The sequence below is a fragment of the Euleptes europaea genome, chromosome 1, assembly GCF_029931775.1.
Source record: "Euleptes europaea isolate rEulEur1 chromosome 1, rEulEur1.hap1, whole genome shotgun sequence".
NCBI classification, from domain to species: domain Eukaryota; kingdom Metazoa; phylum Chordata; class Lepidosauria; order Squamata; family Sphaerodactylidae; genus Euleptes; species Euleptes europaea.
Window position 1 is genome coordinate 59,610,195 of NC_079312.1, and position 25,386 is coordinate 59,635,580.

The 25,386-nt window shown below is 44.4% G+C and overlaps 1 protein-coding gene across 1 annotated transcript; it reads left to right on the forward strand.

The window, feature by feature from the left end:
* The first annotated feature begins 7,180 nt into the window (after positions 1-7,180).
* DNASE1L3 (deoxyribonuclease 1 like 3) lies at positions 7,181-23,174 on the forward strand. The gene is made up of 8 exons (XM_056852845.1): positions 7,181-7,319; positions 9,809-9,897; positions 11,894-11,977; positions 13,289-13,401; positions 15,889-16,001; positions 17,127-17,284; positions 20,847-20,943; positions 23,076-23,174. The coding sequence occupies exons 1-8, from the start codon at positions 7,188-7,190 to the stop codon at positions 23,172-23,174; spliced, it is 885 nt and encodes a 294-aa protein (XP_056708823.1). The 5' UTR covers positions 7,181-7,187.
* The last annotated feature ends 2,212 nt before the right edge of the window (positions 23,175-25,386 follow it).

Sequence of the window (25,386 nt, forward strand, 5' to 3'; positions counted from 1 at the left end):
AGTATTTATGGATCAACCATCTTCCCTTTCTGAAGTCTCCAGTGCAAAATGTGTCCTCCATCTACTATGTTTTGGAATATACATGTGCTTTCCAGGCGTGATACATCTGCTGGGGAAAGAAGATGGAAAGAGCTATATTTAATTTGCATCTCTGGTACTTCATCTAGATGTACGAAGTCAAACTCTGTCTCAAACTATCATCTAGCTCAGCAGGATAAATCTTTAACGCGTACAAGTTTCCACAGCCCCCATGACATGTGAATGATGTGGCTAGCACTGGTATGTCTGACTGAATGATGAGGCTTATGTCAGATCTGTGATCAGTCTCTTGGGGTTTTTTCCTCCACTGAAATATAGACCTGAGGAGGAGGCTTCACATTTGATTTCAGCATTGACATTGGGGAGGGAGTGATGAATTCTTTCCTGAAGCTTATTTTTTCAATCAAAATCATCTCTACCACTTTCACAGCTGAGGGGAGGAATACAAAAATTCATGGGTTGTACTGTATTGGTTTATCGATTACAACCAATCATGAATCCCTCTGGGAATAGCAGGATACAATTTTTTAATGTATAATATAAACATACATTTTTCAGTGTGACCATACAATGAATGAGGACCATACATACATTTCTCCCCAACTAATTTCTCATACTCAGCAATCTGCAAATCTTTGCCATATTTTGCACCTAGTTGAGAAAGTCCTTTTTCTAGTAAGATTAGACCAAAGTTTTCTCTGGAGCGAGTCTGTTAGCATATATGATTCTAGCTGGCTGAGTCTTGTGAAAGCTGTTGTAAATAGTTCCTTGTAGGGTGCAATAAATGTTCCATGAGTGGATGCTGCCAAGTGACAATGTTACCCAAATCAGTACTTATGCTGGGCCTGTCAATAGGGTTGCCAACCTCCAGGTGTTAGCTGAAGATCTCCCGCTTTTACAACTGATCTCCAGGTGACAGAAATAAGTTCACCTGGAGAAAATGGCTGCTTTGGAAGGTGGTCTCTATTATTATACCCCATTGAAGTCCCTCCCCTCCCCAAATCCCACCCTCCTCAGGCTGCACCCCCCAAAGCTTCAGGTGTTTCCCAACCCAGAGCTGGCAACCAGTGCCGGATTTAGATGAAGAGAGGCTCTAGGCTATTCCACTTGTGAGGCCCCTCCCAATTGTCCACCCTCACGGCTAGAGGAAGATGGAAGAGTGTTTTAAACAAAATTCAGTGAAGCTGAGGATGATTATAGGTGTTTAAAATTCCACAATTCACAATTCCTCCTCTAAAGGACATATGATGTTATTGTTAAATACCATAGTGGTTGGGTAAAAGGTAAATGTAAAGGTCCCCTGTGCATTCCTGACCCATGGGGTGACGTCACATCCCAACGTTTACTAGGCAGGCTTTGTTTACGGGGTGGTTTGGCAGTGCCTTCCCCAGTCATCTTCCCTTTACCCCCAGCAAGCTGGGTACTCATTTTACCGACCTCGGAAGGATGGAAGGCTGAGTCAACTTCAAACCGGCTACCTGAAACCAACTTCCGTTGGGATCGAACTCAGGTCGTGAGCAGAGCTTGGACTGCAGTACTGCAGGTTACCACTCTGCGCCACAGGGCTCTTCCACTGGGAGGGGAGCATAAATGTTAAAATTAACACTGTGAAAAACATTTGCAATGGAATAAGCAGGAATTTTTAAGAAAATGAAATTGTAAGATTGCTGATATATTCTTTAAAATAGCAGGCGCAGCAACGCTGTTCCGGCCGCCGCTGCAAATGGCCAAAAGGGGATAGGGAGCCTCCTAACCGGTGGCTCCTCCCCCCGCCCCGCCCCTGGAACACCCCCCTCTGCCGGCGTGGCCTCTACGCCATTGCTGGCACCATGGAGAGGCAGTGCTGGCGGAGGGGGGAGGAGCAGTCCCGCGGCAATCGGCCGCCACTGGGACTGGCCTCACCGCCGTTGTGTGATCGCATGATTACATGCATTTACACCGGTGGCCAGGTCACGCCGCCTCCTATAGACTTTTGGCCCGATTCTCAGGAATGGGCTGTACGTTTGTCACTTTCAATGCATAGAATGCTCAGTGAGGACAACCTCTCTTGAGACATTATGGCCCTTAATTCATTTTTAATTCTTTTGAGGCTTGAAAAAGACCTCTCTCCTGAGAAATAGCTGCAAGATTGCTTCCACATTAAGGAAAGCCATCCGAATTTTTCCTTGGATGTTATTTGATAAAAGTCTATATGAGACAGTGAGGGCTCTTCTGTAGGCTGATGGCTTTGTCTTTGTATAAGCAAAAGTGCAAATGTTCATCAGGAAGTTTCAGATCAACATCCTCTGGGTATGCTTCTGTCAACAGTTCAACACCTTGCTGAATTTCTTGCTTAGATGCTGTGAGATTAGCAAGAAAGGAAAACATTTGTGCAACATCACTGTACACAGTAGCTCTTCTTCTTAAATTGGCTTCAAGTGCATGTAGTAGAGGAATAAAGGATTTCATCCTAAACTCATCCCTTGAAGATCTAAGGCATCCGGACCAGGTGCACTTCTATCATTTCCTTGCCCTTTCCTTACTCTTTGCCTCTTTGTAACAGTTCTGTAGTTAACATTTGGTAAGGTGGCTTTTGCTTCTTGCTGAAGCTCATCAAAATCTTCTGTAATGTTGCTTAAAAAAATTCTGAAGTGAACTGTACAAATGTGCACAAGTACTCAATTAGGGCTGTTGAAAAAAAATTTTGGGGTAAAATTCGGATTCGGCAAAATTTGGCCCATTTTTATTTGGGAAATGCCAAAGTCTGAACTCCCTCGATTCGGATCCATGGAATTCGGCACTAAGTTCGGAGTTCGCGAATAAATTCGGCCATTTAAAGCCATTAAAAACACATTAGCGGCTTTCCACGGCTCCAGGGGGAGCATTTTTGGAGGTAGAGGCCCCAAACCTTCAGTGTAGCTTGAGGGGACCCTTCTTGCAAGAACCCCCAAGCTTTGTAAAGATTGGGTCAGGGGGTCCCGAGATATGGGGCCCAGAAGGGGTCCCCCCCCAAAATCGCCAATTGGAATAAAGGCATTAAAAACACATTCGCGGCTTTCCACTCGCAAAGAGATCAAGCCCCCCCCAAGACAGGTAACCCCCCCAAATCACACTCCACTGAGGCAATCAAGTCCCCCCCAGCAGAACAGCCCCCCCAAACCAGAAGACGGAAATTCCAAACGAAGGAGAAGAACGGGCCAGACAGAGAGACACTCACTGACATGGGATGTACTAAAACGAATGACAGGCTAGCCCATTATAAACAACAGGAGCAGCTGCACAGCCCATTGGAAACAATAGGAGCCAGCCAGAGAGAGACTCTTTTAACCCACAGTTAACTCCAGACGAAGTTGGCAACCGGTGAAAACAGCAGAAAGCACAGTCCCACACAGAGGCAATCATGCCCACCCCCAGCAGAACAGGTAAACTCACCCCCCTTTGGCTTCCCCCCTCACTCACATACACACACACACACACACACAGAATCTCCCACACACACACATACACACACACAGTAAAAAGGTTATAGAGAGAAGCCCCAAAATGGGTCTTACTGTGGATGTCTTCTTCTTTTCCATCAGGAGCAGGGACTGGGAGTCAGGAGTAATCTAATACAATTCTAGCAGACTCACACACCCAGACTCTCTCTGGCCATTTATGCACGGGAGGTTTTGCCTTGGATTTGCCACTCTCTAGATGCACATTAAGGATTGCCTGCTCCCAATCATTCCAATGGGTGGATGGGGGGGACCACATAACTCGGGGGGCCCTGACCCAACCTTCACAAAACTTGGGGTTCTTGCAAGAAGAGTCCTCTCAAGCTACACTGAAAGTTTGGGACCTCTACCTCCAAAAATGCCCCCTAGAGCTGTGGAAAATCGCGAATGTGTTTTTAATGGCTTTATTCCAATTGGCGATTTTGGGGGGTCCCCTTCCAGGCCCCATATCTCGGGATCCCCAACCCAATCTTTACAAAACTTGGGGGTTCTTGCAAGAAGGGTCCCCTCAAGCTACACTGAAAGTTTGGGACCTCTACCTCCAAAAATGCCCCCCCCCGGATCCGCGGAAAGCCTCGAATGTGCACACGCACCCCCACCCACCCACGGGGATCTCTCTCTCACACAAACAGACACTCTCTCTCACACCCCGGGCCGCGCAGCAGCTGGGCTCAAGCACTCATCCACGACTGATTGGCCAGAAGAAGACCCAGCTTGGCCAACAATTGGCCACAGGAGAATGCTGTTTTGGGGGTGCAGAACTTGTACGGATTTATCCAGCGTCCGCCCGAACTTGCCGAGTTCGGTTCATCATTTTCCCGCCTTTTTTTACTTTGGTTCTATCCGAAGTAGAAACCGCCAAATCAGGGAAAATTCGGCTGTTTTTCTTGTCGGATGGAACCGAATCGACAGCCCTATACTCAATAACAGCTCTGATTTCTGAATGGTTTTGCTGACCTTGTGAAAATGACTTTGCACACAGGTCCAAAAACGCAGCATAAACACAAATTCCAGTTCTTCCATTTTCTGCAAAAGATAGTTAGCTTGAAGCCTGGTATCACCCTTCTCATCAACATCAGAGTACAAATGACTGAGGGCCTCAGTGATAGCACTGTAACTTTCCAAAATAGAATGGCCTATGACAGTGTTAAAAACACCTTGGCAGGAGGCTCCCTAGATTTTGAGGCCCTAGGCTTCAGCCTGCCAATAGGTAAATCCAGCACCGCTGGCAACCCTACCTGTCAGGTCAGCACTTTCTCTGCACATGTAGAGTTAAAATACAAGACTGTGGGTAGAACTGGAATTGTTCAGTCTGATGTATATGCAGCTCCTAGTTTTGGCACAGAAGGCCATTTATGCAGGGTCAATTTTGATGCTCGCTCAAAGCTCTTTTTAAAAATGCGACCTTTAAAATGCGTATTCATAGTCCTGATGCAAAAGGAGAAACTCTACCCTCCCCACTCGCCTGCTCCTTTGTTTGCATAGACATTGGCAATGGTTGTTTTCATAGCTAAGCCACGTTTGTGATTTTTCATGGTTCTTTCAGTAAATGCTTCGGTGCAGGGGTGGAGCAAACACAAAAGGTCACGTTAAAGGGGCTCTTAAGAAATGCGAAGCAGGTATGTGCCGGCTTAACAGTCACTTCCTAAATGACTGTTCAGCGTGAAAAACTAAAAAAAATATGCAGGGCACTTGAGCCTGGAACACGCTGCTAATTACCAAGCATAAACGGCCTAAATCTCAGTCAAGAAAAGATGAAAGAAAGACAAAGCACTTAACCAGCAAGTATGGTTATTATCCTAACAAGATGCAGACTAGAAATAGAGAATCAGGGTGGAAAACTGAGATAAGCAATTATATCATGGAAACCGAATAAAAGCCAGCCATTTTGTAAAAACCTAACATGTAATATTACTTTAAGCGACATACCCAACTAAAGTTATTTTTAATTCAAATTATGTTCTTCCCACTTGGCTAGTCCAGAACAATTCAACTCACAGACAGGAGGCAGGTGAGGGGTTGCCCAAAACGGTACCAGAAGGTGCAGTGGGATAAATGGCAATGGAGCTTAGGATAGGAGGGAGTTCCTAACCAGAATGCAACGAGGAAGGGCCAGCAGCAGTAGTTTAGGCAGTTCATAATGGGAACTGAAAGAGTTAGGAGAGAGTAAATAGGAAAAAAAGAATATAAAAGGTTAGGTTCAGGAATGAAAGCAGAATGAGAAAGTATCATACTCTGCCTCTCTTGAAGAAGAGTCTGATGTTGTCATATTGATGGTGACTGAAAGATGGTTCTTGATGAGAGCTATCTACAAAAAAGTGAGTGCAAAGCTACCAGAATTTACCTTGGTGCTTATGGGAAAGGGTTGTGATGGGCCCGATTCAGTGCACAACTAGGATCTACAATGATATTGGAGCAAAACTTTGGCACCCAGACCACTGGTGGGCTTGGGGTTGGATTCTTATTGGTGCACCTTTGCATTTGAGACCTATTGGTGTCAATTTAATAGATAGGGAACTGTAACCAACCAATGGAAAAGGCGGCACTAGAATACACATGGAATATTCACCTAAAGAAAGTGTTAAGAAAGACTGGCATCTATGAGATGACCAAATGGGCCTTCCTGGGTTTTTTATTCTGTAACTCTGGGACTGCTTTTGTAAGGAAATTTAATTAGCTTTAATTATTTATCTTGCAAACCTGGCTCATGATTTATGGCTAAGAAGGTGTGAGCAGCTCTGAAGGTTCAAAAGGGGCTTTGATCAATGGGGAGAGGACAGGCGAATAGCATATGTTGAACATATGACACTGCATTATACCAACCAAGGGTTCCTCTAGCAGCAGCTCTCTAGGGTCTCAAGAAGAGAAAGGTCTTTCCCAGCAACCCATGATAACCTCAGAACTTTTAACTGTATGTGTCAAAGAATGAACTTGGGATCTTCTTCTACATGATAAGCAGGGCTGTCAGAGAGTGGAAAAATAAGTTCAATTAGCTCCCTCTCTCGGTGCCCCAGTCTGAACTGGGACTCCCAGAGCTGCTTTTAGGAGGAAGAGGAAGAGGAAGAGGAAGAGGAAGAGGAAGAAGAAGAAGAAGGAGGAGGAGGAGGAGGAGGAGGAGGAGGAGGAGGAGGAGGAGGAGGAGGAGGAGGAGGAGGAATCTGGTTTTATATGCCGATTTTTTTACCTTTTAAGGAGAATCAAACTGGTTTACAATCTCCTTCCTTTCCCCACAACAGATACCTTGTGAGGTAGATGGGGCTGAGAAAGTATGGAGAGAACTGTGACTGGCCCAAGGTCACCCAGCAGGCTTCATGTGTAGGAGTGGGGAATCAAACCCACTTCTCCAGATTAGAGTCCACCACTCTTAACCACTACACCATGCTGGCTCTCTTCAACGAAGTGGGAGACCCTCATTACAGATCTCAAAGATCACATCTAGTTTGGCCCTAAGCCTAATAACAGTGGAAGTTGGCTCTAACTTGAGGTAATCCCCTAAAGTGGAAAGCAAAGCAAATGTTAGCCTCAAAATAGAGAAGTGAAAGGAGTGTGGAGGAACTAATATGGTTCCCCATTTGGAGTAGGGTTATATTCACATAACCGGTCCCAGGGTTTTTTTGTAGTATGAGTGCTGACTGTGAAACGTATACCTGACGGACTTTCTTTTGGCTCAAGATGTTCCACATTTGTCTATTTTTGCTCTTCTTGTCCAATACAGTTCTCAGCCTCCAAATCTGCTCTTTTAATGTGAGGTCATTTGGAGAAGCCAAAAGAACACAACCAGGAGTCCTGGACATCATAGTACAGGTATGTTCACTCTCTTCAATTACACTAGCACATTGTTGGGAGGGGGAGAAAGACTGTGTATTTAACTTATCTTTCCGAATCTTTTCATCCATTCCAAGTTAATGAATGGTTAAGCATTAATGAATTCATTGTTTTTCCAATAATGCAAAAAAAAAAAATCCATTGTCAGACCTGAAGCCGTATGTTCAGCAAGATTTATTTACACATTAAATCTAGCAACAATGCCAGGCAAATGCTGTTGCAAATGTACATGAGGGATTAGGATACCACTTGATGGGCAAGAGCAATTGTTCTCTGTTCATCCATAGTCTCATCAGATATTGCGCCGTTGCTGGCATTTTTAATTTGTCTAATCATCTCTATGAAGCTCCCCTGCTCATTAAGGAGAAATTATCATCACCAGACAAGTGAGGCCCATGCAGACACAAGCGATTGTATTATAAACACCCTCAAAGGAGAAGAGTGATTTGAGCACTTTGGTACAATTCAAAAGCCTGCACATCTGATGCGCATAATAACGAACAGCACGTTATCTTCACATTGCAACGGGCTGTGTTTGAAGCCGCTGTAGTACTTCTAAGGAGTACACGAAAGTGTATAAATGCCGCCTCTGTTTTGAAGCCTTCCTCTCCCAGCGACTGTGAACTTCAAATCTTTTGTCTGGCAATGACAAAATGAGGGCACCCACAGATCTGGGTGGCACGGCTGCCTTCATAACGGCTTACAAACAGGCTGCTTTGATTTTTCAGATGGTGGACAAAAATGTTCATTTGACTGAATAGTTATTCAGGCACACAGTACACGTACATTAAAATCAAGTCAGCATTTAAAAGGCTTCCAAGGATTTTAAGATTCCACCACAGCTTGAGTTGCAGAGGCCACTGAAGACTTGATCCATGGCCTTTCGTTTCTTCGTTAATGACTTCATACTGGCACTCGCATGGAATACGCCTTCAATTGTAAACCAGGCACGCAATCTTTACATTTATTCTCATCCTTCTTTTCATTCTTTATGTCCTGCCCAAGAAACTTGCATGAAAGCATATCCTTTATGGCCTCACACAGCGCAGCGGGATGGGTTAGGCTTGAAAGACAGTGATTGGCCCAAAACCACAATTAAAGAGTGGTGGTTAGCAAGTTGGAAGCTTATGCCAATAAAAACAACGCATGGCCGTTTAGAGATTGGGGTCTCTCATCTGCGTTCATGGTTATGAGTACAAAAAGGATAGGAGGGGGCAGTTCTTTTCCCTCCGTGCACAGCACGTGGGTGTGGGCTTGTCAGTGTGGCTGACGACTGTGTTTGACCCCGGAGAGCTTTTTTTTTAACAGTGGCCTTCTCCTCTGGTGTGTTACTGGAAGGCTTGTTGTACAGAAGGCAAATGCCACCAACATCCAGCCCTTTCCATTTTCATTCACACAGCTATTTTAGTGATCCATTGGGATGCATGGAAGCATTGTCATGTGCCGTCTTCAAACCATTTGTCCTTTCTTTAAACATAAAAAGGTTACTGATCTGTTCTGTCTATGGTTCTTCATTTGTGCTGGACTTGTGCGTGCATTTAGAATGAGTCATGTGGATCTGGATATATTTTTTTTGTGGTGTTACAGCGAGTCCCTGTTAGTTGGATATTAGGTCATTTTGAGCTAATTTTGAGCTCTTGTTGAGCAACTGGTGAATTTAAATCAGAGTGAAGACAACACCACTAATATAAATTGAAAAGTGAGTCTCACCGTGCATCTCTGCTGCTCTTTTCTGCCTTTACAACTCAATAAGCCAGTGACTCAGAGACTAGCTCAGCCTACAGTCTTGCATCTCTCCCCTGTAATTTAGGCTGGCATTTTAATGGGGGAGCAGAGGAGGTTTCTTGGTGATACCATAGTGTGTGTGGGGGAGCAGGTTAGCCAATCAGAACTGTATGTTGCTGGCTTTGGTTTCATTTGGAATAAAAGTAGAGGGGGTGCTTCTAGAGCAGTAGGCTTGCACCTTTCAAGGGCCTTAGAAGGGTGTAGCTCAGCATGGTGTAGTGGTTAAGAGTGGTGGTTTGGAGCAGTGGAGTCTGATCTGGAGAACTGGGTTTGATTCCCCACTCCTCCACAGGAGCAGCGGAGGCTAATCTGGTGAACTGGATTTGTTTCCCCACTCCTACACACGAAGCCAGCTAGGTGACCTTGGGCAAGTCACACTCTCTCAGTCTCAATTACCTCACAGGGTGTCTGTTGTGGGGAGGGGAAGGGAAGGTGACTGTAAACTGGTTTGAGTCTCCCTTAAGTGGTAGAGAAAGTCGCCATATAAAAACCACTCTTCTTCTTCTGCTACTGAAAAGCTGAAACATTTCTGTTCTTTCCTACCCAATAGTTCCCTGGTAAGAGCCATGAATTTTACCATTCCTGACCAATGAAAGGCTTTGGAAGTAGACAGAGTCAACTAAGGGAATGTAGCAAATAAATCAGCATTAAAGCATTAACAACACCATTGTTTACTTCGGCAGGTTATTTCTCGCTGTGATATCATGCTATTGATGGAAATAAAGGACAGCAGCAACAGAACATGCCCCTTTCTGTTAGAGAAGCTGAATAGGTAAGATGTGTAATTGAAAAATATCAGACCTGAAAATATAACTGGATCTGCATCCAAAGACCCTATTTACAAGGAAATGGGATTGGAAGGAGACAAACCAACCCAGTCTTCCATGAGCCACTTGAGAAATTACACCCATCAAGGAAGTCAATGTGAATTTCCCTATCCACGCTTCATGACCTTTCAGTTCCCTGAGCCTGAGAGAACCTCCTCAGAAGAGGAGTAACCCTAGCTCAGGCACCAATGCATGGAACTCATTAGATTGGATACAGCAGTTTGCAGATCTTCCTGGGGTTGCAGGATCTGTGTGGACTAAAAGCTGTGACAGGGAGGCAGTGTGGTACAGTGGTTAGAGTTACTCTGCCATTGATGCTTGCTGTGGTGCAGTGGTTAGAGTTAGTCTGCCATTGATGTTTGCTGAATTAACCTTAGGTCAGCCATACACTAGGGCTTCCAGATGGTTTCAACAAAAATTCTGAACATATTTGTGATGGATAGATAGATAGATAGATAGATAGATAGATAGATAGATAGATAGATAGATAGATAGATATGATAAAAAAGAAAAATGCCCTGTCCCTTGAATAGAGGGTTGAACACATGAACATATGAAGCTACCTTATACTGAATCAGATCCTTGGTTCATCAAAGTTAGTATTGTCTACTCAGACCGGCAGTGGCTCTCCAGGGTGTCAGGTAGAGGTCTTTCACATCACCTACTTGCCTGGTTCCTTTAACTCAGGGGTGGGGAACCTATTTTCTGCCAAGGGCCATTTGGATATTTATAACATCATTCGCGGGCCATACAAAATTATCAACTTAGAACTCACCCCCACGCATTCTGGCTCTGCCCCCTTTAAGCCCTCTATTGTTGCCACTTCCGCCCCCAGCCCTCTTGTAGTGCAGAGGGAATACGTTTCTCCACGGCCCAGGTGGGAAAGGGTTAACACAGTTTCTTGGGCGGTCCTAGCAGCTCCATAGATAATGATTCTTCTGCAAGGGGGGGGGAAGGTTCCTTTTCTCGGCAAAACAAACTCAAATCTGCCTTGAATAGAGGCTATTCCTGTCCATGGGAGGGGGCAGATCGCCAGTCTTAGATCCTTCTGAGCTAGAGATCTGCCAGGACCCACAAAGGGCCAGACAAAATGATTTTGCGGGCCTGATACGGCCCCCGGGCCTGACGTTCCCCACCCCTGCTTTAACTGGAGATGCTGGGTATTGAACCTGGGACCTTCTACATGCCAAGCAGATGCTCTACCACTGAGCCACAGCCCCTCCCCATTATGGGTAGAAATGAAGCTTTTAATAGCATGGAGGTAAATAAGATCCTACTCAGCGAGATGTTTTCTCCAGGCAGTTGGCAACCCTGATACACACTCAGCCTAACCTACCTCACAAATGAAGACAGCAATACAAGGGAATTTGTGGTCTCTGCTGAGGAGAAGTCAGTAAGTAAATATCTAAATAAATGCAGGCCAAGAAGTTGAAGTTGGAAGGGGTGAAATCAGTCCCTTCTTCCTCTTACATTACCAGCACTGTTCTAACCGGGCAGTTTCGACCCTCTCCCCCTTTCCACTGCAGCCTCCCACTCCTATCACGATTAGTCCATGCCAATCCCACATCTCCTGAAAACAAAGTTTGCCAGGGTTGGAAAGGACCACGGGGGTGGGGGAAGAGGAAAGTGAGTAAGATCTGTGACCACTACCTGTCACTGATGGATCACTGGATCCAACCCATTTTCTCTCTGGTCTCCCCTCTTTATGCTATTCCCCGCAATCTGCAGCCTCCATTCTAGCAGAACCCTGGGGTGAGTCCAGCAGCATCAGCAGACTATGCTAAGTAGTGAATCTTCCCTAGAGATGCTAAGGACAGAAACAGAAGGTCAACCTTTGTTTGTTTATTAAATCTAAAAATGTATTTCCTCCATTTCTTTAAAGAGGGGGAAACAAAGCAGGTCTCTGGTACAAACTCAGATTCATTTCATTTTCCTTCTCAGTCAGACACAAGATGAGTACAGTTATGTGGTCAGTAACAGACTGGGAAGAAGGACCTATAAAGAGCAATATGCTTTTTTCTACAGGTAAGTTTACTCCATAATTTTGTTTTAAGGAGAAAATGACATATGATGTGTGGCAGAACATTAACAGTGCTGTATTAAAGTATACTGAGCCTATAGTGTATTACAGCTGCTTCTTGCAGTTATGGTACATCTCCTCTTGAGAAAGAAGACTGCATTTTAGTGCTAAACAGGGGCAGGTCATAGTGATTCTGGGGCTCCAGGCAAAAGTCCAGGAGGGAGCCCCAGAATCACTGCCAGTCCTCCACACACACACCTGGGCCACCCCAGGCTCAAGCAAGGTGGACAGGCTGGCATGTAAACTGGCGGGTAAGCCATGGGCAGTCAGTCAGGGCCCACCCAGCTCAGGGCCCTTGGCAGCTGCCCTGGATACCTTGTGATTAAGACTGCCTCTGGAGCTAAATAATGGGTAGTTCCTAGAAATAAAGAATAGGTTGTAAGCTCAGTAGCACCCAAAGAGAAAAGAGTCTTAAAAGGGGAAGCAACTGAGGCAGTGCATTCTCAGCAAATTGAGCTGCTGTGCAAAAGGAATGGAGAAATAGGGAAGTATCCTGGAACTGTGCCTAGGCAGCAGATATTAGAAGGCTCTGGGCTGTCCTTTTGTGGGACAGTCCTTCACCAAAGCCGGAAAGCGGCTTTCCTGGGCCTTGGGGAAAGGCCTATGGCAAGCTGGAAGGAATAGCTGTGTTTGGGTTTGGGATCCGGTGCCAATATCTCTGCTACTACTGCACATCATGCAATATTTCTACTACTACATCTACCTATACATCTCTGCCCCTTTTATAGGACCCCAATATCTCCATTGTCCCAAATACATTTCCTGCACCTTTGTTCTTCCTTTGCTTAGGACCGTGGGTTCTGATGTTTTTAATATAACTCTGAAATGTACAAGATAGGAATTATGGATCTTTCTGCTCCCAAATCCGGTGCGTTCCCTGAATGTATTTTCACTGTGCTGACATAATATATGGCATTTTATAACATCAAGTTAATATAGGGTTGCCAGCCTCCAAGTGGTGGCTGGAGATCTCCTGCTATTACATCTGATCTCCAGGCAACTGAGATCAGTTTCCCTGGATAAAATGGCCACTTTGAAAGGTGGACTCTATGGCATTCTGCCCCCATTGAAGTCCCTCTCCTCCACAAACTTCGCCATTGTCAAGCTCCACCCCCAAAATCTCCAGGCATTTCCCAACCCACAGCCGGCAACCCTAAGTTAATATGACCTGTATTAATCACCACAGCATGATGAGTTCCTTGAAATGAATGGGCTATCTGTTCTTAAGATATCTAATCTTCTGTATTGCACTACAGATCAAAGATGGTAACAGTCAAAAGAACTTACCAGTATCCTGATCTGCAACCTGGTGATGAAGATGCCCTTTCCAGGGAACCTTTTGTTGTCTGGTTCAACTCACCAAAAACAGGTTAGACACTGCTGAGCATTCACTATGCTTTCCTTCTCTAAGAGTTCCATATATGAGGAATAAAGTACAGATACAGAATCAAAATGAGCATGGAGGCAGCTTTAACTCGATTTATTTATTACACTTAGTTCTTCAGAGGAAGAATGAAAACTAATAATGGCTTATTGATAGGTTGTATTCATGTCTCTCCTCTAGACTGCTTACAAGTATGGGATGATTTAACTTCAACAACAGAAGTACATCATATCATATGCCACCTTAAAGAGATATTGGATGCCTCCTTGTCGATGGAGGCCCAGGTCACAGCCGTGGTCAAGGAGGCCTTTTCCATCTCCACCAGGCCAGGCAGCTGGTGCTTTACCTCTATCGCCCGACCTGGGCACAGTGATCCATGCAACAGTCACCTCTAGGCTAGACTACTGTAACTCGCTCTATGCAGAGCTGCCCATGGGTCTGATCAGGAGGCTCCAGCTGCTGCAAAATGCTGCAGAGAGGCTCCTTTTGGGGGCCTTGCAGTGAGAGCATATAACTCCAGTGCTGAAACAGCTACACTGGCTCCAGCTGGAGCATCGGGTCTGATTCAAGGTGCTGTTTTTGACCTTTAAAGCCTTACATGGCCTGGGACCTTCGTACCTACAGGACTGCCTCTCCTGGTATATCCCTATGGTTGCCTGGTCCCTCTTCATGACTGGTGGGAGATTTTTGGGGTGGAGCCTGAGGAGGGCAGGGTTTGGGGAGGGGAGGGCCTTCAATGCCATATAGTCCAATTGCCAAAGCGGCCATTTTCTTCAGGTGAACTGATCTCTATCGGCTGGAGATCAGTTGCAATAGCAGATCAGCTAGTACCTGGAGGTTGGCAACACTATATATCCCCCTGAGAACATTACACTCGATGAACAACTTACTGGTGGTTCCCGGCCCACAGAGTGTGCGGCTGTTCTCAACGAGGGCCAGGTCTTTTTTGGCCCTGTTCCTGGCCTGGTGGAACAGTCTTCCAAGTAACATCAAGACCCTGTGGGACTTAAATGAGTTCTGCAGGGCCTGCGAAACAGAACTGTTCCGCCAGGCCTACAACTGAAGGCAGCCACAAGTTCTCTCCCCATTACCATTGTTGCTGGCCTCCCCATCCTCCCCCCAACTTGGTTTGGGGGGGTCCAATGCCTGACCAGGTTTTTCCAGTGCCTATGATCCATGACAATGAATTCCATCATGCTTATTGTATTGTTTGAAATATGTAATTTTAAAATATGTTTTAACTGATGTTTTTATGATTATAATGTTGTGACCTGTTCTGAGCCCAGCTTGCTGGGGATGAGGGCAGGCTATAAAGGCAATTAATCATCATCATCTTTCTGTAGGCCACAGAGAATATTTAATCAGAAATCACAGATTGGCTGGAACTACTCTGAAGCTTATTTAACATAATGATCAATCCGACCCTGATTATAACCTTTCAGAGAACTATGGGCATGATCAGTCATTCATGTTAAATTGTTTGTGTCAAATAGAATTAGGGTCCTAAGCAAGCAAACAGCAAGAGAACTTTGCAGAAAAAAAGAGATTTTTTAGCGACACCAGTGTTTGCCAGAATTTCAAAAATGTATTTGAGCCAAGCACCTGTGTTTCTTAAATACCAAGTTGGATAACAACTAGACTTATCATCTTGTAAGATTTGTGCCCTAGGAAACAGTTTGTAGTATAATACCAAGGGAAATATCTGAAGGTAAATTATTAGGCAGTAGGACAAATACAGTAAAGTGTATCACAAGGGATTCTAATTAGTGAGTTCTAGATCAGGGCTGGAACTAAAGACCAATTCCCACACTAATATTTTAGGCATGGAAATGCGTACATTTTATAATGCTAGCATGTCCACATGAGGGTAGACCTTTTTATCCCAATACTGATGTTCAGGCAGCGGAGACAAGGACACACTTATTGTGGTGAAAATACTAGCATATTCATTGTGGTGAAAATATACATGGAGAGGGTCTATCGCTGATTCAGTGGGTCTGGGCCCTGAGAATTGCCTGGATGAGACCACCTGGGAACCAGATACAAGTTACTGAGCTCATTGATGCAACTGCAAAGTCCGAGCATGACAGTGAAGTAACTAAAATGTTACCGAACCAATGTGTGCCCATTTCCACACAATAAAAATAAAAAAGAACTGTCCTTAACAAAGTCAAAGGCAAAATGGGGCTAATAACGATCAAGGAATCATGGTCCTAGCAATCAAAATGGCTATAATTAAAAAACCTGCATGGAAGAGATATTTAAAGGAAGTCTTCAGAGAATTTCCTGGTAGAAGGATGAATACAGTTTTCCTGCCTTTTGACAGGATCAGGTGCAATGCTTAGTGTTAACAGAAGTCCTTTTAAAATGCAATATACTTAAGGTACAAATTAGACCTGTCGATTTCTCAAATGTTGATGGAGTGTATGTTAAAATACTGATAACATTTTTAAAAAATGTTTTCTTGTTAAGTGGCCAGGGAATTTGTGATTATCCCTCTGCACACAACACCAGAAACATCTGTGCGGGAAATTGATGAACTCTATGATGTGTATCTAGATGTAAAACAACTTTGGAAATCTGAGGTTAGTTTAGTCATTCTTACTCTGGTGTGTTTGTGCTACTGAATGAAGCCCTGAAATCCTGCCTACTCAGAGCATAGATGGCACTTGGCCTGGACGTTACACCACCAGCTCAAGAGGGAAGGTCCAGTTTCTTGGAGCTCTCCTTCAAACACTGTCACTTTTTTTCTGTCTCCTTTCTACAGAGATAACAGTCATAACTCGTAGAAAAGAGGAAGAGTCCAGTAGCACCTTAAAGACTAACAAAATTTCTGGCAGGGTATAAGCTTTCGTGAGCCACAGCTCACTTCTTCACCTGTGGCTCACGAAAGCTCATACCCTGCCAGAAATTTTGTTAGTTTTTAAGGTGCTACTGGATTCTTGCTCTTTTCTACTGCTACAGACAGACTAACACAGTTACTCATTGTGACTTCCAACTTGTAACTTCCAGAGAAAGTTCTCAGCAACTCTGTGAGCAGGTCTGCTCCCAAAGCGCTCACCATGATATACAGGCGATGCAGACAAACTCAAAATAGAAGTGTCCCCTGTTGTTCTGCCCCTGTGAACTGTCACTAAGAGCCAGCCATGGGGGAGTGGAGCAGAGATGTTGTCTGTACTAGGGCTGTCAATTTGGTTCGTCCGACCGAAAAAAACAGCCGAATTTTCTGCAATTCGGAGGTTTTCTGTTCAGATGGAACCGAACTGAAAAAAGGCGGGAAAACGATGTCCCGAATTCAGCAAATTCGGGGCGATCGCCGAATAAATTCGGCAGGTTCGGCATTCCCGAACCTGCCTTTTCCCGCTGGGGGTCTTTAAACTCCCCACTTAGGCTCCAGGAACTCTTGCCTTCCAGCAAGGTGCTTTAAACAGATCTGCGCCTTCCAGCTGGGAAGCGCAGATCTGTTCCCCCCCCCCACGCGTGCCTTCACGGGGCTTCCCTGAAGGCGCGCGGGGGGCGCTTTAAACAGATCTGCGCCTTCCAGCTGGTTTTTACTGTGTGAACTGGCAAAACCCACTTGCAAATGATTGTTAAAGAGTACTGAAAGTGGATTGAAAGTGCATTATTTGGCATGTGTGAAAGTGCCATTTGTGACTTGCATCGAGCAATCCTTCCTTTGCAGCCTTCCCTGAAACAATCTCACTTTTCAGAACTTCATCTTCATGGGAGACTTTAATGCTGGCTGCGGCTACGTCGCCCGGAAGCACTGGAAGAATATCAGGCTAAGAAACCACACCGAATTTGTATGGCTTATTGATGACAAAAGTGACACCACTGTGAGAGCGAGCACCCGTTGCCCATACGACAGGTAACCGTTCACTTTCAAGCTGCCTCCTCTCATTAGCATTACATCCGGCATCCATTCTGCCTATTATTTTCACTGTTCGGAGGCTTCTTGGTAGGATTAAAAAACGTAAACTGATCCCTAACTTAATTTATTAATTGGGTGACCTGTCCAGAAGATTGTGTTTGGTGTAGGTATCACTTGCTAAAAAGGTAAAAAGGTAAAGGTCCCCTGTGCAAGCACCAGGTCATTCCTGACCCTTAGGGTGACGTCACATGCCGACGTTTACTAGGCAGACTTTGTTTACGAGGTGGTTTGCCAGTGCCTTCCCCAGCAAGCTGGGTACTCATTTTACCAACCTCGGAAGGATGGGAGGCTGAGTCAACCGTGAGCCGGCTACCTGAAACCGACTTCCGTTGGGATCAAACTCAGGTCATGAGCAGAGTTTGGACTGCAGTACTGCAGCATACCACACTGTGTCCCTTAAATACAGGAGTGACTGGCCAGTCTCACACCCAGCCACTAATCCTTTGCCAGCCAACTTGGTTGCTGGAAGTGCCATCGATCTCTGGAATTTGTTGCAGGCCTTGATGGGAGCAAGCAGGCTCACAGATTAAGTTATGGTAAGGGGCCAGGGCTGCACTACTACTGGCTCCTCCACTGCTGTGCTCAACTGCTTCCTGTTGCCCAGTTCACAAGGCCTGTTAGGTTTCATGCGTAGCGTCACACTCCCTCACACTCAGAACGTGCATTGTTGCTAGGGTGGCCAACCTCCACGTAGGGTTGCCAGCCTCCAGGTACTAGCTATTCTAATATCTCCTGCTATTCAACTGATCTCCAGCCGATAGGGATCAGTTCACCTGGAGAAAATGGCTGCTTTGGCAATTGGACTCTATGGTATTGAAGTCCTTCCCCTCCCCAAACCCCGCCCTCCTCAGGCTCCGCCCCAAAACCCTCCTGCAGGTGGCGAAGAGGGACCTGGCACCCCTACCTCCAGGTGGGGCCTGGAGATCTCCCAGCATTACACTGATTTCCAAATTACAGAGATCAGTTCACCTGGAGGAAATGGCTGCTTTGGAGGGTGAACTCTATGGCATTATACCACACTGAGGTTCCTCCCCATCCCAAACTCTGCCCTCCCCCCAAATTCACTCCCAAACCTCCAGGAATTTCCCAGCCTACAGTTGGCAACTCTGTTTGTTGTACGCATGCCAAAGGGGTTGGCCTCCACGGCACTAATCCATTGATTAAACAAGGAAAGTAGCATGGACAGCCAACCATTTTGGGTGGTAGGGCAACTCACTGCAGCATGTTCAATAAACTTGATTGTGTGTATTGCCAGTCCTGCCACTACAGATCCTTCCCTCTCACAGATGTGTAGCCGCTCTTCCTCCAATTTCCTCAGAGAAAAGAAGAAGAAGAGTTGGTTTTTATATGCCAATTTTTTCTACCTTTTAAGAAGAATCAAACCGGCTTACAATCTCCTTCCTTCCCCTCCCCACAACAGACATCTTGTGAGGTAGGTGGAGCTGAGAGAGTTCACAGAGAACTGTGACTAGCCCAAGGTCACCCAGCTGGCTTCATGTGCAGGAGTGGGGAAACCAACCCAGTTCTCCAGATTAGAGTCCACCTCTCTTAAACACTACACCATACCGGCACTCCATTGACCTTCACCCTGGATAATCACCTGAACAGGCTGATCCACCTGAGACAATTGCCTCCAACTTCCCACCAAATCTCCCTCTAGTGTACTTTTATCCTTGTCAGAGTTGCCTCTTCTCACCTGGCTCCTAAGCCAGCTGGCAAGTGAATGCTTCACTGTGGATGAGAGCACCCCCGAGTCAGAATTCAGCTTCCTTTCCCAGCAGGGAGCGGTACACATCAGATGGCGCCAGAATGATTAGTGATGTCTAATGATAGCCCTCTGTGATGAGTAACTGAGGAGAAAAACTTTACTGGGAGAAATTCTCCTCCAATTGTCCTTTGCACCAAGGTCTATGCAGATAGGCAGATGGGTGAGTGATGCTCAGCAGGGGCATGACTTACCTGGAAGAGCCATTACCTCCCACTTTCAACAGACATCCACACTGCAGAATCAAGTTATTGAGGAAATCACTGAGTCAGTATCTTCAGTTATTTTTTTCCCATCAATGTTATTAAAAACACATGGAAGGAGAAGCAGCTGTAAAATAGCCACAGATGTACATCTTAGTAACCCATCATGGATCAGGAGTGAGTCTGAAAAGCTACTGGTTAAGCACCAGGAAACATTTGTGCATCTCAGACTTTCCAGTTTTGCACATTGCAGAAACACACGTCTGTGGACCTTTTCTGACTGCTGATCTGATGTGTTTTCTTCAGAATGTTGAAAGTTGAAAGAGCACTAAAGGGAAAACTAAAGGGAAAGGGTCGTTGGATTCAAAAGGGTGTGGGAAAAGGTGAAAACTAAAGTGAAAGGGTGGTTGGATTCAAAAGGGTGTGGGAAAAGGCATAACAAAAAATACTAAGGAAAGCACACAGCAACAAGAACACAGAGATTCAAATGAAAAGCAATACAGTTGAACTAACTAAGCTGAACATGTTACCTATGTTGTAGCTGGTTCCTCAGAGCCTGTGCAGAGTTCCTGTGATAACAAGAAGTTGAAGGAGTCCTTAACTCCTACCTAACTTCCTGTGGACCCAGTTTCCATTGAATACTGAACACTGAAGACAAGAGAAAATCCCAAATGTACAGATATTTATGCTAAATGATGTTGGATCTAAGCCAGCCTTCTTTCTAAGACTGACAAGCAGATTTCTTCAACCCCAAGCAAATCCCTATCTCTGATGTCAGAGGCTACTTTTATCAATCAGAGCCATACCCCATCTCAAGAGTCAGCGTGGTGTCTTAGTGGTTAAGAGCAGCGGACTCCAATCTGGTGAACCGGGTTGGTTTCCCCATTCCTCTGCATGAAGCCTGCTGGGTGACCTTGAACTAATCACAGTTCCTTCAGAACTCTCTCAGCCCCACCTGCCTCACAAGGTGTCTGTTGTGGGGAGGGGGAGGCAATTGTAAGCCGCTTTGAGCCTCCTTAAAAGGTAGAGAAAAGGGGGGATAAAAACCAACTCTTCTTCTCCATCAGGCACCTGATAATGACTCTGAACTTCCATGACAAATACCTGGTCTGGTCTAAACCGGTTTGTCCTTTGTCCAGAAGGTATTAAGTCTGCCAGGATGGTCCAATGTGGGATGGACCTGAATACCTGTATTGTAAAGTAATCAAGGGTCCCAGATGCTCTAGGTGGTACTCCTGAGCCTCAGCAAGTTTTAGGATTTCTGTCACACAGTGTGGGACTGAGAAGAGGAGAGTTGGAGGGAAAGATGCTCCTAGAGTTTGCTGATTAGGTAGTCAGGAGTAGGAATGGGATTTTATCTGCCACAGAATTGGCTGCAGGCTCCAGTCCTATTGTGCTACTATTGATGAGCTAACCCAATCCACCCCAGTAAACTAAAGTTTTTCTTAAAGTTTTTCTTTTTGACAATAGCAGTCCTCTTCCTACTCCCCAGATGGCTAATACAGAGTTGTCTTGTTTTCACCTCTTATAGGATCGTGCTGCATGGAGAGAAGCTCATAAGAGCAACTGTGCCAAACTCTGCAAACATCTTTGATTTCCAGAGCGCTTTTTCAATGACTGAAGAGCAGGTTCGTAATGCATGGTGATGATTAGGCGGAGGATCTTTGTGTTTTTGCACTGTGTCTGCAAGCACTGGAGTCCCAGTTGTGCTGCATCAAAGCTGAGAAATCCAAGTTGAAGGGAACCCGGTACAGGTGTGAGAGACAGACTATCAATTGGGGGAAGACATATGGACAGGAGCTAACAGCAGAAGCTGGAGCAAAGAGCACATAGCAAGTTCCAACTTTTCTCAGAGCCTTCAAGGCACAGCTGCTTGTGTGTTACAAAGGGAAATAGATTTATTTATTTATTGAGGGAATGTATGTGCTATTTTTACAGAGGGGTGCCTGAGATGGCTGATAAATAAAAACAACACCATAAAATCATTAAAACATCGTATGTTATCAACATGAAATCAAAACAAGCCATTAAATCAAGAGGTGCACCTAATGTTCCACCACTCCCACTGTCCACATACTTTATCTCCTGCCTGTCTTTGCCCACACACACCAAGTATACGGCCAAGCTACCTGCACTGTATTAAGTCATGTTGTAAGTGTACCCTCCCTCTCCAAAGCTACCTGACTTTTTAGCACTGTTGGCTGTATTAAGACCACAAGTAAACTGTGGCTGCTTCAACTGCGGTTTGTGCAACCAAACTCTGGGTAGTCAGCTCCCCACCCTACCTCCCACCCCTCTGGTCAAATCACAGCTGACTTATGGTGACCCCGTAGGGTTTTCCAGGCAAGAGATGTTCAGAGGTGGTTTGCCTTTAAAGCAAATAAAGATAAATGGCATGCCTTCTATGAATATATTAAAACCAAAAAACAACAATAAATTTTTTATAAATACTATGAAAGCTTTAATGATGATTAAATATATTATGTTAACAAACAATGATAATTTGAATGACAATTTGAATGAGAATTTAAATGATAATTTGAATATTATAAGGGGGTAGAAATATGTATTTTCTTGCTGATGTTTTCCCCCTCCCTTCTCTTCTTTCCTGTATCCCTATTTAATATTATAAACCAATAAAATATTTGGGGGGAAAAACAGAGGTGATTTGCCTTTGCCTGCTTGCACATCAGGCCCCTGGTATTCCTTGGAGGTCTCCCATCCAAATATTTGCCAGGGTCAAGGCTGTGTGACTGGTCCAAGGTCATTCAGCAAGTTTCCATGGATTGAGAGGGGATTTGAACCTGCTTTTCACAGTTCTTAGTCCAAAACTTCAACTACTATTCCACACTGGCTCAAGGTCAGCTAGACAAAAATAATAAATCCTGAGGTATGCAAAAATCCTGGTTTGTCAGCTTCTGGCCTGTCTCTCACATCCTAGTATGGAAGACTGTAATGTCCATAGACAGACAGCTATGAAGAATGGCAGAACAAATGTTGTTAACTGTGGTTTGTCAATTGAAAGGTCTAAAGAAACAACAATGGGTACAAAATATAGTCAACAAATCAGCTTAAAACCCTAGTTTGAAATTCTAGTTAGGTGGCAACTGGCAACCAACAAACCTAAGTATTTTGAACTGTCTAAATCAAACTTCATTGTCCTGAATAGATGCCTGGAGAAGGTAATGGGATGGGTGAGGGCCAATAAATTGAATTGAAGGACTTCAATGGGGTATAATGCAATAGAGTCCATCTTTCAAAGCAGCCATTTTCTACATGTGAACCGATCTCTGTCACCTGGAGATCAGTTGTAATAGCGGGAGATCTCCAGCTACCACCTAGAAGATGGCAACCCTACCACGTATGTTTTTCACCCTACATTCCAATTTCAACCTGTCTGTTGTATTTCTGTATGTTTGGATACATTCTCTCCAACTATACCCAATCAACTTTCCTCTCCTTCCCCTTTCCCAACCTTCTCTGTCCCTTCCTTCACTTGCCCAGAGTTCTATAATGCCATAGACTTTATATCACTACTCAACATACTTTATACTACAACTTAACATATTACTGGAAGTGTGTCTCAAAATTTTCCAGGGTATAAGATTTTGTTGGCCTTCAAGGTGCTACTGGACTTGTATTAATCTATAGCAGTAGAACAAAATTTGACTACCCACTTGAAACTATCAAACTCTTAAAACATACTAGTTTGAGAACTGAAATACATGAAATCTAATTGAGCTGTACCGTTACTCCACAGGCTTTAGCAGTGAGTGATCACTTTCCCATAGAGTTCCAGCTGAAAACCACCAGACATTCCTCAAGATCAAGAATAAAGAATCATGGACTCCTTTCATGACAGGACCAATGAATTGTCATTGTGGGGGGGGGGGATCACATTTTATAATATGTACAATCACAGGAAAGGAATGGAAATCATGTTTTGACATTTCCTTGATGGAAGTCCACTTCTGTGTGAAACATTGCACCAGAAATAAATACATTGCAATATTTGTATTGTTAAAAGCATTAAAATTGCTAAAAGTTGCTTTTGCTATAAACTAAATGCAGCAAGACAGTCTGAAGTCAAATGCCTGAGGGGGTGGCTGAGGAAATTGTGTGTCTATTTTACATTACTCAAGGTATCTGCCATTCTCAACTCATGCCTTCCAGCCAAACATATTGTCATTTTAAGAGAATTATACACACACACACACACATATGTGTGTGTGTTGCTCTATTCTTTTCCAACATTGCAACCCTAAGTAATCCTTCTAAATGTTTCTCATTTGCACAATCTACAAAATGACAGAAGTGTGGGGTTTTCTTTGTTTTTTTCCTTTTAAGAAATGATTTAATATATTTTATTAGATTAGATTTATACCCCACCCTTTCTTGACTACAGTTTTTTGACCTCCTCAGGCAGACCTTCCACAAGATGGGAGCCACCACAGAGAATGCACATGTATGGGTGGTTGCTGGTCTTACCCAGTTGCAGAATGGCACCTTCAGAAGGATTTGCTCTGATTAGTGCAGCTGTCATGGCGCAGCATAACAGCACAGGCCATCCTGCAGATCAGTGGGTCCAAGGGCATTAACGGCTTTGTAGATGATAACCAGAAGCTTGCATTGAACCTGATAACTAATTGGTAACCAATACAGTGACTGTAGAAAAGGTATGATCTGCATATTCTGCCTAGCTCCTGATAGTACCCAGGCTGCAGCATTCTATATTGACTGGAGTATCCAAGTTGACTTCAAGTCAACCATTACAATACTCTAGCCTCAAGGTAACCAGAGCATGGATCTACATGACCAGATCATGGTCATGACCAGAGTCTAGGTAGGGGGATAACTTCTGCAATAATGCTGGATCCACTATAACCCCTAGGCTCTTAGTGAGCATCAGCTGGACCTCATCAAAGATGGGATGCTCAATGTCCTTCATAATCTCAGCATGCCCAGCAGCCAGCATTACTTCCATCTTGTCAGGACTCAGTTTCAACTGATTAATTCTTAGCTGTTTAACCATAGTAGTCAAGCAGTGGCTCAGGACCTCTACAGCATCACCAGGCAATTTGAATAAAGAAATGTACAGTTTTGTGTCATCAACATATTGATGGCAGCATACACAACAACCACAAATAATTCCCCCTAAAGCCTTTACATAAAGATTGCATGGCATGGGCGATAAGACCAAGCTTTGTGGAACCCCACAAGGCAAGTCTCACAGTGATGTCAGCTGGTCTTCAAGAGGAACCCTCTGAGTCCTGTTCGTAAGGAATGATTTAATCCAATCCAAACCACATCCCATAACCCTGACATCTACATCCAAACATCTCAACAAGAAGATATGGTCCAAAGGATTAAAGGCTGCTGAAATGACCAGAAACAGCAATAAAGAGGCACAGCCCTTGTCTACATATATCAATGACCAAATGGGGTCTAGAACCGAGGAATTATCCAAGAATTGTCCAATTATTGCAGCAGCTGTCTCTATCATCTTGCTCAGAAAGGGCAAACCAGAGACCGAGCAATAATTGACCACATAATTCTTCTCTGTTTTTTAAAAGTAATGGACAGATGATCGCCTGTTTTCATGGCCAAGAAAAGGTGCCCTGAGTTAGTAATTGGTTTATGATGGACATCATGGACTTACTAATTTATGATGGACATAAAGGACTTAAACATATTTTTTCAGTAACCAGGATGGACAAAGATGTAGCATACAAGTGGTAGCCTTCACAGATCCCAGGATCCTGTTGATAGCCATTGTGGTGACAGGAACAAAATGACCCAGAGGGTGTACTGTGAATGTCTAGCATTTTCACTGATGTCAATAACAGACATTGATGGCACACGTAGACTTCTAAATAGCGAGTTTCAATGCAATTTTTTCCTCCCTTTTAATTTCTTTTAACTTTGGAAGTGGTGGCAGCTGCTGTGAACAAGAACTATAAACAGTAACCTAACAGCACTTCCTTCTGTATTTTCTGACATTGGTGAAGTATACCTTCATAGTTTTGTAGCGTTTGAAGTGAACAGATTAGCACTGTTACACCCTGGTATTA